Source organism: Lichenostomus cassidix, chromosome 1Aa (assembly GCF_008360975.1).
Source record: "Lichenostomus cassidix isolate B80296 chromosome 1Aa, HeHo_3.0, whole genome shotgun sequence".
Taxonomy (NCBI): Eukaryota; Metazoa; Chordata; class Aves; order Passeriformes; family Meliphagidae; genus Lichenostomus; species Lichenostomus cassidix.
The window spans coordinates 22,305,692-22,326,034 of NC_139480.1; the positions used below are offsets into that span (position 1 = coordinate 22,305,692).

General features: G+C 39.4%; 1 protein-coding gene across 2 annotated transcripts in view; it reads right to left on the bottom strand.

Annotated features, from left to right (window-relative positions):
* The window catches only part of KCND2 (potassium voltage-gated channel subfamily D member 2), a 262,625-nt gene that overhangs the window by 16,569 nt on the left and 225,713 nt on the right, over positions 1-20,343 (bottom strand). For both annotated transcript variants that reach the window (XM_085042469.1, XM_085042462.1), the window contains one exon: positions 2,305-2,467. In XM_085042469.1, coding sequence (XP_084898595.1) covers positions 2,305-2,467 — 163 coding nt within the window. The remainder of the gene's footprint in view (positions 1-2,304; positions 2,468-20,343) is intronic.

Consider the following 20,343-nt stretch of genomic DNA (forward strand, 5'->3'; position numbering starts at 1 on the left):
TTCTCCAAAGCAAGAAGGGCATAAACACAGTCAGAGGAGATCTCTCATCCTTACTGTTGGCATTGTTCTGAGGAGCAGAGGAAAAAATTCTTGGCAAGATTGCCATTCATCACTTCATGTCCCTGTTTGAAACATACAATGAGCTCACTGTTTTGCAAGGAGAAAAAATCAGTTATTAACTCAAGCAGTTTCTATTCAGGAATAGATTATGGGGAATGGCAGCCAGTCTACCAATCTAACTTTTGTGAGACATTTTCTAGTGTCCATCTCTCTTTCACTGACAAATTGAGCTGGTTTTGGCTGGGGTAGAGTTAATTTTCTTCACAGTGGCTGGTATGGGGCTGTGTTTTTATCCCTCCAGTTCTCTCCCCGATCCTGCTGGTGGGGGAGTGAGTGAGCAGCAGCAGGGGGCTTGGCTGCTGGCTGGGGTTAAACCATGGCACAAATGTAAAGCAGGCCTAGAAAACTCTATTTCGTGGTGTGCAGTAGGAGACAGCTTGTATCTGAAATGGTTGTGTCTGCAGCTATTATGAAAGCTCAGAACAGGCACACTGGTTGCTGGGATCAAGCTATTACCCATGACTGGCACAGCACTTGGGGGCACAGTCAGGAGCACTGTGTCCTGGCTGAGGTACAGTTGTTTCTCTGCTGCCATTTCACAAACAGAAGTAGGAAAGTGTTTGACAAAAACAAGGTAGTGTAGAAGTGACAGGATATCACTGTAAAAGAGGGGAACACAGCTGGAACCAGGTTATGGGACAAAACAGCAGGAAGAAGGGCTGTATCAATCTATTAGTAGATAGATAAAATATGGTATTTGGATCCCTGAAGTAGTCTATATTTTAGATCAGGTTTCTACAGAGGTATGACATTCTCATGATACACCTGGTTTCTTTTTATAGCCATTCTCCTCATCTGACAGCATTTTTCCAAGATGTGGCCATTGAAGGGTGCTGTGTCTCCTGCCTGGGCCTATGACTTTCTTGGACATGTACCTCTGTTTCTCCTGATTTTAAGGTATTCTGAGAATGGTATCACTGCATACATTTATGTCACTGGCTTTCGGTTTGTTTGTTTGTGGTTTGTTTTGTTTTGGTTTTTTTTTTTTAAATGAAGAGATCAATCGAAATGTTGGCCAGAAAAAAACACACAAACTTTCTGTATCTTTGAACCTGGTGCTATTGTCAAAATGAAGCAGTTGCAGCCTGCAACTGCCTGTGTTTCCTGGTCTGTATATGCAGTCCCCAGCCATGGTCTGCCTGCACACTTCCCCCAGCAATGATCCCGCTGTCCCAGGATCACTGGACACTCAGGACCTCTGAAGAGAGGCCACAGGTCCACAAAAAGCCCAAGTGGGCTTGGCAATCATGAAACACCTCAGCCTTGGCAATCATGAAACCTCTGTGGCATCGAAAGCCTTCCAACTGCCATCTGCAGAGGAGCGGAAGGTAAGGCATCTCAGCTCCCAGAGCAGGGCTTCAGGTGACAATGGAGGTTCTCTGAGCTGCCTGGCATGTCACAGTTTGGAGAAGTGGATTAGAACTAGTGCATTAGCAGTGATGTGGAGATGAAAGTGACTGTCCAGGCTTGGCTGCATCACTCCTGATAAATACTTCTCTTCCCAGCCCCTGACCTTGTCCATATGTGTCAGGGAGGGAAACAGTCTTCTTGTAGATCTAGTGAATATTTTAGTGAGAGACTCAGCAAATCAAGGAAGCTGGAAAAACAGACTTTTACTTTCATTTTTTACCTGACTGAGCTGTTTATCTGAAGCCTCTTAAGCAAAGTAGAACTGAGGAGACCAGTTCCCCAACAATCAGATTCCCCCAGAGACTGAATCTGGGACTTAAATTAAACCTGGATTAGTGAAGCAATCTGTTAGTTGAGATGTTAGAAATCATTATTAGTTTTCGGGGTTTTGCTTGTTTGTTTGATTTGGTTTTTTTTTCCTCAGAAGATTGTGGTAGAAAGAAAGTCTGCCTGAAAAAACACTGAAGAATCTCCAGTGGGTGAGACTACAGCTATTGCCTGAAAACAGTACTAGTCCCACAAGTAGGATAAATTACCAAAATAATAGGTCTGTACATTTTGACAGAAAAGATAAATGAACCAGTTTTGGTTTGTGTTGGGTTTTTCCTCACTAAAAATAAGGCAGTATTTGCATCTAGGACATGGGTTAGGCATGTAGCTCATACATATAGTGGTCCTCTTGCTAAGAAATACCACTATAAGGACACACACACATGTAGAAAGTCATATTTTATCCATTGTTCAGCAACATAAGGGGAAAAATGAGAAGCTCACCTTTTGTGCCCTGCGCTTGTCTGCTCGTTGGTTCTGGTGGTATATACGGCTGAAGTTGGAGACAATTACAGGAACTGGCAGAGCAATGACCAAGACCCCACTCAGGGAGCATATTGAACCAAAAATCTTGCCAGCTATTGTCTTTGGCACCATGTCACCATACCTGGGTTAGAAAGAAAAAAAGCCTTAGTAAAGACAAAATCTCTTCTAATTATTTAATTTCACAATGAATTAATTGCACAATAGATTTTACTTCTCTTGCAAGTAATACTTGCATATAGATGATGTTTTATACACATGTGCTTACATATACAGCATGCCCACTGTTGTGCACAAATAATTTTAATTTGAAACAAATTTTGGGTCTCCTGTCTGTTGAACTGTGGGCAGGTAAATCACATGTTTTACCTGCTGTACACTTCCCAGGCTACTTCTATTGCAATGGGGAGAGAATGACCTTGCTAAGAAAAAAAAATCACTGTTGAAGTTCAGTCCTTACGCTGTTTACTTGTTGAAAGAACTCATCAATTTCATTGGCAAGATCTGAAAGAGACCACTTGGTAAATTTGATGCTAAACTGAATAATCTGTTGTCTCACTTAAGCTGATATAGTACATTCATTCAGCAGGGTGACACATTTGTGCAACCGGTTTCCCAGGAGATCATGGACTTTCTATCCTGAAAGTAGTTTTTCAACTTAGCTTGACAGAAGCATGGCTGACCTAACTTGTTGTTGTTGACATGGGAAGCTGGAGTAGCTGAACTCCAGAGGTCCCTGCTGTGGTTTAGGTGAAAGCAAACATGAAAAACTCAAGCTGCAAGCAAGGAACTGAACAAATTTTAACTGCAATCCTGGCAGTGCTCAGAATTACTAACGTTATCACCTTTCTTTATGATATTGGATATTGTATTGTGCAGCAAGTGAGAACAAAGTGCTACTGATGTATGTAAAGACACTCCAGTGACAATTCATAAAGAGATATCAGCTCTTTGCATTTTGCCATATTTCTGTAGGGGACAAGTATGTAATTACATACTACAGAGTTTAATAAAGAGATGAATTACTTTCAAGTACCGTTTGGTTTTTAACTTTATTGGATTTTAAGTTATTATTAAACATTGATTTTAGCTTGTGAGTTTAGTATGCCTGTGAACAGAGAGAGAGCACATTCCCTATTCGAAAAAATTTATAAACTCAACACAAGAAAAGTTAAGAAATAAAACAGCAGGGGAACAGTGTTTAGAAAATAGTATGTGGAAAACAAAACCTGTCTGTTCAGCAGGAACTGGAAAAATAATAGAGAAGAACAGGGAAATCTTTAAGTCACTGTCCAAATTGTGCACCTAATAATGAGGAGTGGATAAAAGGGTGAGGACATGGGATGATGGAGAAACTATATGAGGTTAGAGGACACCTTCTAGCAATGAGAGCTCAGCTCATGTCCAAAGGAGGTTATATATCACCCTGTAGGTAAAGATGAATGGTTTGCATTTTGTAAGATATGAGGAAAGTGTTGAACATAAATATTCAAATGAGCTATAATCCAGGCAGATAAAATACAGATGACCAAGTCTTAGACTATTGACATAGATTATTTTTTGTTGAATAAGTATTTTGTTGCTTTACCAAGCATGTCCAAGTGTAAATTATTCACGAGTAACATAATTAATATTTCCACCAGTATCCCCTTCTCCCCCCCCCCACACACACTCAGAATTTGAATGCTATTAGTTTCTCATTTCGTGCAGGATTGCATGAAAAATACATAACTTACTACAATACATCTTTTAAATGAATAATATAACTGGTCTTAATTAAAGATATCTAAAACCTGGAAAAATACTAGAAAGGGAGTAAAGCTTTCCTTCACATCGATATTTGCACCCCACAACGTAGGCATTTTTGGTGCTTATCTCTTCCTAAAGCCAGAGCTGACTACCACCTGTCAGGAGTGATGCATGCCCAGCTGTTCTTTCCTTTGGGCAAGGAAGTGGATAAATGACCTTTCAAGGTCTCTTTGACAAATGGGATCCCCAACACCTCACTAACCCCATTTTATTCCAGGCAGAACAACAGAAAAAGCAGTGGGCATAGGGCCAGAGCGGTAAGCTTTGTGGAGAAGTCCTAGGATCAAATCACTGATAAACATTTCTGCTTTACAGTATTCATTAGTTTTACTTCTTTCTTATAGATATAATCCAAGTATTTTCATATATTGGGTCAAAGTGTGTCAACAGAGACCTGACACAACCAGATTTTGAAATGCAAAATTTATACATGCCCAGTACTAGATTTCTTAAATTAGATCACTTAAATGAGATTCCTAAACCTATATTTGGACGCTTATCACTTGAAATGATAAACTGCTGAACCTCCATAAGCTTACATTGTCACCGATGGCAGCTGTGGACAGAAGGCATTGCTGGTTCTAATTAATGTTGCTTGAAATTGCTCAGGGATATTGTTCATTCTGTTGATAAAGTGACATTATAATTATATGAATTAAGTGCAGACTGAAGCTTTAAGAGTTGTGACAGGAACCACTAGCTCATCTATCTCTAATATTTCAGTATGTAGGTGTGTACCTAACAAGAGGGATAAGCAGATGCATTTTCATAATATTTTAGTGTTACAGAGTGAAGTAAAAAAAATTAGGATTGTTTAACACAAAAAGGTATTTTTACAATGTTTTTCTTAGCTTCTGGACAGAATGTCATGCAGATGGATATATTTCTTACTTTAAAATAACTTGCTTTTGGTTACTTTTCCTTTTCAGCTTGTGTTAGTTGTAATATGGTGACATTTTCCAAAGGAAATATCTGTTATTTAGGGCTAGTAATACCTTTCGCATCATTAATAATTCTTGCATAATTAGTTTTTCTCCTGTTGCTAACCACTGTGTTGGAGATGTTTAAATAAAATTATGGTCAGAAAAAATTACTTCAAAGAAACTAGCCTTCCTAATTCTCACAGGGTGAGAAACATATTTGGTTACTTTTGTGACAAAACAGAGGTTTTGCTACATTTACCCTGGTTAGCCTTGCTCTCCTCTGGGACAGTGACACAGATTTTAGTCTAGTGTGGTCATGATCAGAATTGTTAATGAAGTTCCTCCATCTGGATTAAGCATTACCTTTAGTTATACCTCATATATCACTGAACACCACCAATGGAAATGGATGACATAAAATAAAGGAAAAATTCCTTCTATAACCACAACTGCAATTGCTTTATTCTTTGGAAATTTTAAACCAAAAAAAGAGTGTAACTCTACTTTTAGATGGCAGGGAAGCTTTGAGGTGCTAGTATTTCAAAGTGGAAAATTTATACTTGATCTCTAAAACAAATTCTTAATTCTGCAGAAAATCTGATTTCTTCAGCCATAGAGACACAACAAATGTTGAATCTTAAGCAATTTTCACAGACTCTCTTTTCAAAAGGGAACTATTTCAAGGTTTTATCTAGTGCTACTGTGCTTTTCTCACTTTTCTCTAGGCTGGAACTGCAAACATATTCTCCTTTATTTGCTTTTTTTCCCCTAGTTACAGTCTTTTTGTATATTGTCTGTTCTTCATATGTCTATTATTATAGCCTAAGCTCAAGCCAGTCTTTGGGCATTTATGATTTGTAGTGACAATCTAATTTTGCAATGTCAGAATTGTCATCCCAATATTTTATGTTCTGCATGAATGAAGAAAAAGAGGCGTCATAGTGATCCCTCATATCAATCAGGCGCATTCTAGTTCAAGAGACAAAAATGGAAGGGAAAAGGCTATGAAAAACTAGGTGTGTCAATCAGGTTTTATAAAATCACAAGTCAGAAACAACATGATCGAACTAATGCCTAGGTTTCACTACATGTAGTCCAGACAGGCCACACATGTGCTATTGCTTGCCATCCATTAGTATCTGTTCACTAAGTGACACTGTACAGGGATGGATGGATGGATGGATGGATGGATGGATGGATGGATGGATGGATTTAAAGGCATGTCTGTTTGTCTTCATTGTTTTTATTAATCAGGTGCCAGACCACTTTTGTATATTTGACTCCTCCAAGACAAGACAGTAAGCCAGTGGATTCCTTCAGTTTTCAAATTCTGGATCTTTCCAAGTATTGATGTGAGTAACATGGGTGTGTGTGATGTTGCACTTTCCCTGACAGACTGGGGGGAGCAAAATGCGCCCTGCATCACACAGAGAAGACTGAGCTCTTGCAGGAGCTTAGGAAACACAAATGTATTTGGACTTACTGATGCCCAGCCTGGAATGTCAGCATTGCCATGTCAGATCTTACCCATAGACATGCACTTGCCAACGCAATACTGATTTTTTTAACTGATGAGTGGAATATATCTGGTGTTGCATACTCATAATTCAAGAAATCTCAGACAACACAGGCTCTATTGGTGGCATCATCAGCTATTCATCTTATTCCTGAATCTAATGGAATCCAGTTTTTGATGGCTGTAAGATGAAATATTTCTAAAGTCAAAGGTTCAAATTATAAGTGAAATTAATCTTACTTTTTGGCCATTTTTTCTTGATGTGAGAGAGAATGTATTTTCTTTAACAATCTTAACAAATGAGAGAGACAATGCTGCTTACTTTGCTCCTGTTTGTTTGTTGGAACACCAGAGTAACTTTTTGTCCAAGTGAAAAAAAGTGTATTGTGGATGTCAAAATAAGTTATGACAGAAATTGTAATTTAACATATTTGTGTGTGTGTGTTACATCAGAAATTAATACTTCGAATAGCTCACTTTGGGTCAAAACATCCCCAAGCAACCTCTATACCGAAACTGTAAAATTGGAGGACATATATAGGAAGAATAAATCCATCATTTGCATTTTCACAAAGCCTAAATACACAAGGCTGAGACTGACGGACACAGCAAAGGTTAAAAAACCCTCGCTATTACTGGGTTTTCTGACACTAGAGGGCGTAAACGCCATTAAAACCAAATGCAAATGCAGAAACATTTTAAAATGCGCTTTACAGATACTTGTGCCCTCTCCCACCTCATTCGAATTAATTTACATTCTTGAAAGAATTATTACATTGATTGAGGTCTATTGTCTGCTCCCATATTATTTGCTGAAAAGGAAAGCTAGTAACATTTTCTGTTTTCAAACATGTAAAACACGTCAAAAAATAATGGAGTTGTAAAATAAATGAATAGACATTAAAGTTAACTTGTTAATACTTATATTAAAGGCAAGGGAATTTATGACCAAAGAACAATGGAAATAGCTCGAGATCCATGGAAACTAAACAATCTTTGTTGAAGCCAGCACAGCTCATATTTGTTTATGTGTGGGAGAGAAATCACATTTCCCAGCAGATTTAGCAGGTCATCCAGGCAGAGATCAAGATTTTTGCATTGGAGTTGATTAAAAGAACAGTACTCTGCCTTTCCAGGGCAAGGGCTATCCTCCTGCCCTGCAGCTGCTCGTTTGCTCTGGGCAGGGTTTGTGCTTTACCCACTTGGGTGGGATGATGATGCATCTGCTCTCTTGTCTCCTGTCTCAGCTAATGGCTCTTTCCTCTTCTCCAGGAGAAGCCCCAGAGGCTGCTCTGGTGAGACTCTCAGAGAAGATTATACAGCTGCTCATTGGCCCATGAGTTTAGGCAGCCAGCCACCCACTCAGGCACATGCTTACATCCCGGTACAAGAGAGTAGGCAGGAAAAGCAATTCCCATCCTCTCTGACACTAACAATAATCATGATGAATCTGCAGCCTTACTGTCCTGGTTTTGGTCAGGTCTGCAAATAACCTAATGATTTTGGAAAAGCAATTTCTAATAATGCAAAATATTGCTGGTTGTGTGAGGTGCAGAACAACATTACATAGATTACTTCAAATTTTATTCCAGCCTAGGGACATTCTGCATGGAATTGCAAATGATCTTCCTGGATGCTTTTACTTCTGTGCAGGGCCCTCTGCAGCAATAGCCCTCTCTTCTGCCTAGTCGGGCTGGACCTGGTCCCCTCTGGGTCCACAAATGTTCCTTCAAGTGCTGGCCAGAATGATCATTCATGAAAGATGAAAACCACATCTGCTTCTCAAAAGTGGTAGTGCTCCCTGGGTTTTACAGACTACAGTGCAAGAGAATTAAACTAGTGCCCCTGCACCTGGCTGGGTTAGCAGTTTCTGAAATACAAAATTTCTAATAGAAGTCAGGGGATTTGAGGGGGAGGCAAGTTGAGTTTTGTTTTGTTTTGTTTTGGGATTTTTTTGTTTTGCTTTGTATGTGCAGCAGGGTTTTTGCTTGAACAGATTTGCACAAGTGGACTTTAGTACACAGAGGTCAAAACACAGGAACCTTTGCATGGAAAAGTTAAAAGGCTTGCCCGAGGAAACACTCCCAGAGTCTTGCAATTCAGAGCAAGTTTCAGATAACCAAATACTTTCCATTTTCATTTACCATAAGATATTAAATTCAAAGAGGCAAAAGATATCTTTTGTTGTCATCTCTCCCTCACTGATTAGGAAAACTTAATATCCTACCTGCTCCTGAGCAAAGCATCACAGAAGTATGATGTCTGATCCATGCTGCATGGGGTATTTTTAAACTACCAGAAGTACAGCTCAGCTGATTCCCAGCAGCTGCATTACAGTCACAGACATACTACTGAGATGGCATTTTGGTTTGTTTTTTTCCCCTAGACTTCAGAAGCAAAAGTAAGCATGTTTGTTTTCAGCAAAGAGAGAATGTTTCTGAATGGATCCAATACTTCTTAAGGATAAGAAAAGCAACATAGCAGAAAAAATGTTCTTGATGTAAAACTTGCAAGTTGCCTTTCCAAGTGTTCCCCAAATCATGGTGGTTCTCACAACACACTGGCCTTCACCCACATGCACAGGTGAAAATATGCCTTCTTTAGGGTTTGCAGGCAAAGGGAGCTTTGCACAACCCTTCACACAGACCCAGGATTCTGCAGAATGTGCAGGTGCTCTCAATTTGTGCGGCCCTGCCAGTGCCTAAACCATCTCCTGTCTGATGGTGACACTGATGTGACAATCACTCCAGAAGGTCTCTGAGGAGGAAGCTTGTGCTTCCAAGCCCCATTTTTGTTTAAAGTGATGTAGACATCATGTCCCTTTATGGAGTAACTCAGAACTGAGTCTTCCAGCACTGGTTTTTGTGATGGAGATGCTCTCCTGGTGAGAGATCTGCCATGTTATTTGGTGGGATTTTATGATTAGTTCAGTGGATGAAGGACTGAATGTCAGCAATAAAATTAATCAGCTACACTGCCACACACTCTGCAAAGGATGAGTGACTGGTTAAGCCCTGCTTTTGTGCTCTCATGAGGATGTGAATAAACCAGTCTCAATTAACTCCCTTCAGAACTGGCTCTGGGACTAAGCAGACACATTGTAAGGGAGCAAATACTGTTAACCACTTTAACTTTGAGATAACATTAAGAAAGACCATCAGAAAAAATATAGAAATGAACCATTCTGAAAGTACAAAAAGAAGTTCTATGCATAAAGCAATACTACAGACATGTCAAATTACATTTGACAATTGCTAAATGGGGTCCTTGTCTAAGGAGAGTGCAGTAGATTGTTATAAAGCTGTTCCCTAGAGCCTGCAAGCTGCTTGGTAACTAAATGCTGGCAAGTTGACACTAATTAGCCATTTATTTCAACATTACATCCAACAACACACAACATAAATTGCTACTGGTAATAATTTTAAGTGGAATTTCTAAATAAGCATTTCAACTGTGTTGCCTTAAGGATTCAGCCTGTACAGTTACAATTTGAAAAGTATCTAAGTTGCTGTTTGGGAGATAATTCTGTTTTTAAAACACTACTGTATGTGAATGTCAAATGAGCCAGGATTAGATTTGAAAGAACGAGTCAGACATAAGTAAAAATGACTTAATTTCTTAAAATCATCTCTACCCCTCAGAATACAGTATCTGATTAACAGTGAATCAATTTATTACTTTGTTGTATTACTTTAGAATTTTAATGCTTAAGATACCAAGGTGATGAGCAGAGAATAAATGCTTGGTGAGATAATATTTCATAAAATGGTACAAATGATTACAGGAGGAATAGACTTTTCCACTGCCACTCAAATACTTTGTATTTTCTGGGGCCTGATGCAGACACACCATTTTCTTCATTCAATTACACGGTAAGCCAAAAGTAACTGAGAGGGGAAAAAAAAAGACAATTTGATCTTTGCTCCTGTAATTCTGGCTTACTTCACAAAGAGAAAATGTTCCAAGGTATTTGCTCCTAAAAATCAATGACTCGTATTACTCAGTTAGGACCTAATTTTCTAACAGTTATTTTGTCAGAGAATGCATGCACACACATACACATATATAGGATAAACTGACCAGGTCCTTCACTGCTTATAAATGAACAAAAAAATGGCAGTAATAGTTAAGACTGAAACTTCACTTAGCCTAATTTTCAGTCTCCAAAATTTAACCTGAAGCAAGCAAACACATAGAGAAAAAGAATCAGTTAAATATACATTATAATATTATTGAATGATCTTCCATCCCCCAACCACTAACAAGTGACTTAAGAACTATTTTTGTTATTTTTGTAGTTAGTCATACTTAGTGGGTTGCACTTCCTTGGGCTTTATTTTGACCCCTTAACTCCATGCATGTTTCTGTCATTCACAACAGTTTGGCAGTTCCTTGGTCAGTGTTCTTTTTGACTGTTCTGGCTCCAATTCCTTGTTCCATGTGATGCCCCCAGCCAAGTTCTTGTATTCAAAAAAGCATCTGGTGATGTTCTCTAGCCACCCTCCTCCTGCCTCTTGTGTTTTCATACCAACTTACCTTATCTCTTTCCTAGGCTGACAAGTCCTACTGTGTTCATACAGACTCTACACCCAAAATTTGATCATACCTTTTGCCATTTTTGAATTGCTAAATTTTTTACACAAATTTTAATTTTTTTTTTTTCAGGAAAACAAGACCAGAACTGCACACAGTTTTCTAAGAAGAGGTATAGACCAGTTCAGAATAGCTTATATTTCTGGTCCCAACTTGGGCAGTGTGCCATTATTATTCACAATGTTATGCATGATTTCTCATCCTCATTATTTCTCTGTCCAAATCTTTTTTGGTGGGAGCTGATAAAATTTGCCTTGCATCCCAGATATCTGTCACTGATGGTAGAAAAGGAGCTGTTGGGCTTCTGGCACAGCATGGGTATTTTGATGACTGTCACGACATAATTCCTACAAAATAATCATTGAAATGGCATAGGCCAGCCAGCACCTGTGCTAACCAGAGAAAGAAAATTCACTCCTAGATTTGTACCAAATTTAGGTTAAAAGGAATGTATCTTTGTTGTCTTATGGATATGAATATCACCCATCTAATCTCCCCCACTTGGCCTTGGTTCATGGGTATTCTCTGTTCTCTCAGACACCTCATGAGCTCATGGAAAACGACAAACCCACATAATTCTGTGTCTTTCTAAGAACACACTGTTTGGTAAAACTTTTCAGCATCATGACTAAAATTAGGATGAAGCTGTGAAGCACAGATTGTGGTGCAGATTCAAATGTACTTCCTGAAGCCCAGGGATATGTTTTGATGTGCCACCTTGTTCCAGTGGAGAGTTTTCCTATTAGTTGGGAGATTAGGTATATATATTCCGGGTCTAGTGGTCATCCCAGAAATATTGCTGAAAATTTTATGTAATTCATTTCCCCTACATTTTTCCTTTTAGTTGAAGTACTTGTGCTAAATAGCAGCAAATTCAAAACAAAGCATTGATCTGCCAATCCATTCCTAAATTCCTCTTGAGTATATATTAGCCATCAGGTAAAACTGCTCCAAGTATAAATCACATTAACACTAAAAAGCACTGTGAAAGTTTGCAAGGACAGCCATGCCTCTTTTTGTGACAGCTACTGGGCACAGCACTGAGATCTGTGAGCTGATTTCACTTGGGAATCAAAACCAGCTGCTCCCATGTTCAAGTAAAACTCTGACTGACAAGAGGTTTTAGCCACTGCTGGCCTTCATGCTGTTCAGCAGTCTAATGGGCAGCTCAAGATCTAGGGATAATTCCGAGAAAATTTGCAACTCCCTCTGGTTTTTTTGTTTTTTTTTTTTTTCAGCAGGACTCATCCTCCAGGGAAGTCTGCTGCCTCCTTGGGGCCCAGGTAAGAGATATTACTAGGAACTCCTGATCTGTTACAACCCTCTGACTACTACCCTCTGTTAGTCATCAGATCTGCAGTGATGAGATTGAAGAAATGAGTGCTGGAGCAATCAAAAGGGACTTCAGGGCACTGGGGCATTTGGTCAAAGCAGTATGTGTGCAAGGATTGTGTGTTCCCCTCAATTCCTTCAGTTCCAGGGGCAAATACTGAAAGGATCACAAAAACTAACCCGATTTTCCTAGAGGTATTTCTCAAACGATCCTGATTTTCATTTGGTTTAGCTTTTTGGTTTTTTGACCGTGGGGTGGTTTACCCTGGTTACAGATGGGGTCCATCTGCTATAGAGGAGAAAAAGGATTAAGGCCTATAGCTGTCTGGGCTGAATGAGAGGGCTTAAAACTAGGTTTGAAGGGGAAGGGGATACAGGCAGGCTCACTAGAAATGAACCTAGGCGTGGCATGCCTGTGTCAGAGGTGAAATCTCCTTGGACCTCCAGCAGGCAGATTTTGACCTATTTAGAATGATTGACAGAGTCCCTTGGGACTCTATCCTGAAGGGCAAAGGAGCCCAGGAAGGCTGGCTATGCTGTAAGAAAGAAATCTTAAAGATAACAGGAGCATGTTTTCCCAATGTGCCTTAAGACAGTGGGGAAAAAACCTGCCCTGGTTAAATAGAGAGCTTAGGATGGAACTCTGGGAAAAAATGTGTATCACCTCTGGAAGGAGGGACAGGTGACTTTGGGTACTACTAACATGTTGTGAGGTTATGTTGACAGAAAATTAGAAGTGCCTCTTCTGCCATGTCCAAAGTGAAAAGGTGAGAGAAAATGGCCTCACATTTCAGAGGAGGAGGTGCAGATTACATATTAAAAAGATATCACTGAAAGAGTGGTTAGTCATTGGAATAAGGTGCCCAGGGAGGTGGTGGAGCCACCACCTCTGGAAGTATTCAAGAAGTGTCTGGATGTGGCATTTGGGGAATTAGTTTAGCAGTGGTTATGGTGGTGCCAGGTTGATAGCTGGACTAGATGGTCTTGAAGGTCTCTTCCAACCTTGATGATTCTGTGATTCTGTAAAGTTCCCAGACTGCAATATAGGTTTGCTTTTGCTCATTGGCACACCTTCCAAGTTAAAAACATTCTGGTTCCTTTTCCATATATTTAGTCCCATTAGACAACACCTGAGCTTAATGTGTTAAAATACTGACGGTAGAAATATTTAAAAAATGTTCTTGAAATAATAAATAAAATTATTTCCTTCTCTTTGACAATAATCATCCTCCCAACTCTCTATTTATTACTTGTTTTGCTTCACATATTTTCAGCTCCCTTGAAAATAGGCTATTGTGCCACATTCAGCACTGGCCAATTAGGACATGATAATTTTTTGCTTGCCAACACAACCACCAATGGACCTGTCTTATTTTTATATTCCTTCAAGCCGAGCTGAAAAACATGAAATAGCTTTTGTCAGTGTGACACGGCTACTGGCCTAAGTCTCTAGGGATCTCTGCCAAATATTGAATACTTCACTTATTTTTTCTCAAATGCCTACTTGAAATCTGTTCAGCTAAGTGTAAAGAGTACTCATATATTTTTATGCATACACACACATATATGATTATGTATTATATATTACATATTATATATTATATATTACATATAAACATGTAAGACTAAGAAATTTCCCTGTAAGGTAATAATAATTCTATTGTAAATTTTTGTGCACTAAAAGACTTATCACAGTCCAGTGTCTTAGTGTCCCTTGCTATCTAGTATTCAGGAAAGTAATTTTTCTGAGAACATCTACTGTTATTTTGCATTGGAAATTCAGCTCTACCCTTTTAATGAAATTTTTCATGCCTTTCTATTTAGAATACACTTGAGAAAACGTACCAGCTGCAATGGACTATTTGCTAATTTTTCTCTTGGTCTAATAGTGTTTTTCGCTCTTTTCCAATTTTCAGAGATTTCTGAACTTGCTCAGATAAGTCCAGGAGAATCAAAGCAACTCATGTACTTCTAGTCTAGCAAAACAAAAGCCTCTTCTGAGTTCACTCAAGGCTGTGCACAATTCAGCTTTCCATCAGTGCTAAATCACTCCAAACCTTGAAAGAAGGAGGTGATGCTATAGCCTGGCAGAGTAATCAGCTTCAGCTGAGCATAGTTATATCCCTTCCTTGCAAAGAAACCAAGGGCCTGTGTGAGCTGCTCTGCCCAGGGACAGCTTAACCCTCACCCTCCCAGCCACCAGGCACTACCTCTGCAGCCTGTAAAAGCTTGGTGCTGCACGGTTTATGTAATCTAAATGGGGAAATTTGCAACTGCTACAGTTACAAATTGAATTATTGAATCAATGGTTTCAGATGTCCTCTCTTCATCACATTGTGCAGTGTGGAGCTTGACTGCTTAACCACGCTGGCTCTGAGTCTTGACACAAATTTGAATGTATATCTTTGGATATGGCAATGTAGCAGCATGTTACAAAGAGTAGAAATGGGTCTGCTCTGCCAGTTTTGATAGTGCATTTTGTAATGTGACCTCTTGTGTGCTAGTAATTGGACTCAAGCCACCAATGAATCTCTCAACATTAGCACACTGCAATGACACGGTAATGACTTTCTGTCACTACTAACCCCATTCCTATTTGAATTCATGTCCCATGACTGAGAGGTTCTGTATTTCACTACCAATCCTCTCAGTCATTCAGGCATAAAGCTTCATAATACTGACCACTACTATTCTTTTCACAGGTAGTAAAGAAATAAATTTTCCACGTGGTTTTTTCCCCCATTTTTAAGAAATATTTCCATCTCTCTTGTATACAACATTTAAAAACCTTTTTTTTCTAAATTTAACTTCTTAGAGATTGCTGATAAACCTTGAATTTTCTTATGGATCACCCAGAAATGGAGCTTCTGGACCCCTAAATGCCATTTCATTACATTTTTAAATGCAAACTCTGTGAAGTTTCAGTGTTCATTAAAAAGTCTGAAGCTTTGTAGAAAATTTGTCAGATGCCAATGGTAAACAGAAGGATTTTGGAATGTCGTATGAGACTTCTTTCCCAGAGTGATGCAAATATATATTCCCTACATGTGTTGCCAAGAAATCATGCAATAGGGAATGCTGAAAAGGGATTTTCTCAATCTCTTCCTCTGCAGCCTGTATTTCATAAAATGCTTATAAACATACAACAGTCCAAGCCTGGTTTAAATGAATAATCAAACCATAGCTACAAGAAATCTTGTATTTTTTTTTCCTAATTAATTTTCATTTTTGAATTCCAGCATGGAGAATACACTAGCCATCAAGAGTGAGTAATGTCTTTAGAGGCTGGAGCTTTCATGAAGGGTCAAATCCCTCATGCATGAAAACATTTTGATCCCAGCTATCCAACAGTTGGTTTGATTACATTGAACACTAAGGCTGGAACTCAGAAGGAGCACCTGCACTTCTTCCCCAGCTTTTGGAAGGAAAGCCTTATTCTATCCTCTCCCTTCTTCAGGTTTTGAAATGCAAACCTATTTCACTTAAGATGATGGTTTAGTATATTTTTCTGCAGAATGTAACTCTCCTTGTAGCATGGATCCAGATTCTGTGAGTGACTAGGAATTCAGTCTCACAGCACTACTTTGGCTTTTTTCCCACCAATTGGCTTACACCGACCTTCCCCAGAGGGCAAACTCCATTTTTAGGTGTCTAATTCTCTCGTCATTGTTTGGCACAGCCTGTGTGCAAACCGTTATGCCTAGTAATTAGATACTGCAGTGCTCTGGGTTGTGACATAAGACTTTCTGAATCATTAATATTATGCCTCTGCTGTAATTCTTTCCCCTTCCAAAGGCTGTGTGTCATGCTCAGAGAAATGCTATGGTGGGTCAGACATCAGGCTGAAAGCACTATAAAAGTTGCTTTTTCAGTAGAGACTCCTGTGCTGCAAATAAGGGCTCCTTCTGCTTATCCACCAAGCAGTGAATTCCCCAAATCAGTGATTCCTGAACACTTTGAACTACACACCAGCTTGCTTTGAACTACTGTGAACCTTTAGAATTGCATGGTTAATTGAGAACACTATAAAGGCAATATACTATAGATCATTTATCTTGGCCCTGCAGACTGTGTTTTTGGACCCCTTGATGGAAACAACAACAAGCAAGTGAAGCTCCTCCTGACCAGTGCTCTCACCACAGCTGAAAGATTATTTCCTGAGCCACTCTCTCCAGCTTGACCTCAACAGCCACAACAGCACCAAAGAGTAATCTACCAGTCTCTACCTATCTCCTCTTCAAGTATAACTATATTTGATGTATTTATCTTTCTGTATGTCAAAATCCATTGGGAACTCTAACCAGTATCTGGCAGTTCTCATGCTTAATTTTGCCCGTGCCATTCACTGAAAATTTTGTCCTTGGTTTTTAAATTTCTACTCAACCTTTTGGTTCAAACTCTGTTTCTTTTATCTCTACAACAACAGACACAGTTTAATGAGGAATGCCAAATCTTCTCCTTTTTATATGCATTTTCAATTAGTTTTGTTTCTCACCCAGTATAAATCACTTTCTAGAGACCTTTATATAGTAAGTCTTCTGTTCTTTTCTGCTGTCAGGTTTGTTGTTTTCAGTGTGTTGAGCACTGTTTTCCTTCCTTTTCTCCTTGGCTTTCTTATTGTAGGCACTCTCTTGTTTGTGCCCACATTATAACTGCACAACTTTGGCGCTGATCCCTGCAGTTTTGAGCAGGGAACCTGGGAGAAGAGAGCTAATGCTGCACTCCTGATGCAAACAGATTATACACCTCAAAGCACTACTTCTCCATGAACTGTCTGACAGCTGCCCCTTGGGTTCCCACTGATTTTCACCTCTGTACAGAATTTGTGTGTCTAGGGAATGAGTGAAGAAATGACCTGTTGGCCTTGAGCTGTTACATGGTACAGAGGCAGAAGAGTGGCAGGTATGACTTCACGTCCCTGCTGTGGATGTTGTGCCATATTGCACACACTTATCTCCAGAAGTGACTTCTGCTCTCCTGTGGGAGGTGGTAGTTGGTGTCTCATGATTGCAAGGACTCTTAAACTGACTTGCAGCCCAGCGATTCAACACAGTAAAAATCACAGATTTTCAATTTATTTCAAGAGTAATGTCTTCAAAAGTAATATTTTCAAGTGCAGTATAGTTTCCAGTGACTGATCAGGGCTGAATTCTTACCTCATCACTTGCAGCCACAGTTTCACCTATGCCAGAGGGCTTTTTATGCGGATCTGCTCTCAGCTCTAAGTGTCTGATGCTCGTGATCTGGCTCATGATCTATATCTGATTGCAGAGGAGACCCCACCAATGCTGATAGTAATTGTGTTTCTTGTGATAATACGGCACATTACTTAATGAGGTAATTAGCATGATTCATATTAATTTTTATCTTCTGTGAGAGACCTCCTGTGCCTTTACAGAATATTCTCTGCACTTACTGGTCTCTTGCACCCTGCTTAACTCCACCTGGTACCAGACCAGAGGTTCTCCTTGATGCTTTCACCCCTAGCTACTGCTGCAAGCATTCTTCTATGGGAAAAGGTGAATCTGCTCCACTTGCACTACCACTGCCAAGATGCATAGCAATGGCACAGATTATTCTCATTTTTTAAAATTTCCATACTTAGGATTCCTTCTAGCACTACAAAAACTGAACTAAAAATTCTTTTCATAGAAAGAGTAGAATTATTCAAGCATCTGAGACTGACTAATCATGTGGTCTTTTTACTGTGACTCCTGTTGTATTTTCAGGCTTTTCTCTGACGCATTTAAATCATCTTTCATCCTGCTGGTAAACTTTAGAATGTGAGATCTCAGAGTTAATTGTGCTGGAGAGGATAGATCAGTTCTGTGTGTTAGACAGCTAAAAAGCCACTAAACTACATTTCATTGCTTTCAAAGTAGGGCAAATTTTGGTTATAAATTTTAGGAGAGGTTTCCTTTCTTTTTACTCAAAACTGTGCTATTAAAGGCTCATAAGTCAGATAGCAATTCAAGCTCACTCTCTCCAGGCCTTTCCATCCTTAATGGGCTCATCAGCATTAACCACCAAATGCATTTGCCTTAGGAGCTAGAAGATCTCTGTGTTCTATTATCAACATTATGTCTTTAATAAATAGGCATGCAGGTACATCACTGGCTTGCTCCTCTTCAGAAAGAGTGGGAAGGAGTGGAGAAAAAGTCTACAGGAGGTCAAGTCTCACAGGAAAGAAAATAAAAGACAAAATTAATAGAAGCTTCTTAGGGAGTAATGCAGCATTTCCCATCTGTGCCAATAATTCAGAACACAGCTGAGCAGTATTTTTTCCTTCTGATTTTATATTATGCCACTTTTGCTTTTCCCCCTCCTTTCTCCAGCCTAAAAAGGTTCCATCTGTCTGCTAATCTCTGATCCTCCCAGTCATAAGAACTACTGTCCAGTCAGTCGATCTCAAATTTTAGTTTGTAGGATCATGGCTTAAAGGCTTTGGGATCCTGTGTTGATACAAATATGTGTGTCACCATATGTGGAACATGAGAATAACCTCACAGAGAAGAACAAAGGGCCTGGGGAAAAGAAGAAAGAGGTATCCAGGTACATGGTTCCTGTTCCTCAGGGATTATACATGTGTTTATGAGGGCAGCCATGCATGTGGTCCTCCTGCTCAGTGATTAAGTGCTGCGAAGGTTAGCTGAGGGAATCATATGGATGTGTTGGTCACCTTTTCAAGAGAATTATCAGCTTTAGCTCAATGCTTTCCTGGCATAGACCCCAGACCAGGAATGGATTTCATCCATCAGGTCACAGGCTGGGCAGAAGAGACATGCAACCCAGTGTCTGTACCTCCAGCATATTTCTACTCAGTGCTGCTGGTATCCCACAGGGAGAGAGGCACTGCTTCTGCTCTGAGGAAAGGATAGTCTGTGACCTTCAGTAGGACCATATGGACTAGATTTTAGGGTGTGGTTGCTGGTGACTGTAAGACAGTGACTCCTCTCATCTGCATCCATTCTATCCTTCTGACATAATAATTATACGACTATTAAAAATGAGCAATCAAACAAAAGCAGTCAGTGGGGATAGATTTCCTGAAATACAGAGTTCATCACAGTGTAGTTATGACAAAGTGGTGCCAAATTCCTGTTAGTACAAGTGTTTGCTGCAATAAGAAGAGTAAGCCTTAAACAGTGCTGGAGAAACTCTAAAGACAATCAAAACTTTGTGACAGTTCAAGTAATTGATGCATTTTAGCTTGTAGATAAGGGATTGAGCAGATTTACTTAATCCTTTAAAAAAAACCTCCACCTTAAGTAGTTTATAAACCTATATAACATATTACTTGAAAAATAAATCAGAATGTGACGTAAACCAACAAGTGTAATAAATGCTGTTGTTCTTCCAAAAATCTTTTGGACATGTCAGATGTAATTGCATTGATACTTATTTTATTCTATTCCCATAAAAGGGATGAATTTGTAGAGGTCATGTATTGCATTATATCTAGCCCTTTCTACTAAGCTGAGCTGTTATGCAAGAAGTGCATTAGGGCTACAGGGTAGCTCTTGCCAAAGGCCGAGTGCCACCATAAAAAAGAACACTTAGCAGAGGAGACTTCATTAAAATATTTCTCTCTTTCTTCTGCAGACAAACAATTTTGCGTTGAAGGAGTAAAAATCTTATTTTTACGGAGTCACAGATGCTATTTTTGGTACCCCAGTCTGTCGAGGTCTCAGCGTAGCGGTCATGGAAGTCTCACACAATCCTTTTTGTCTTTCTGCTATAAATAATGCCCTAAACCCCCATTCCAGATCTTGTCTGCAGTACTTGGGGAGGGCAAGAGGACCTTAAGAAGAAGGAGAGGGGTATTTT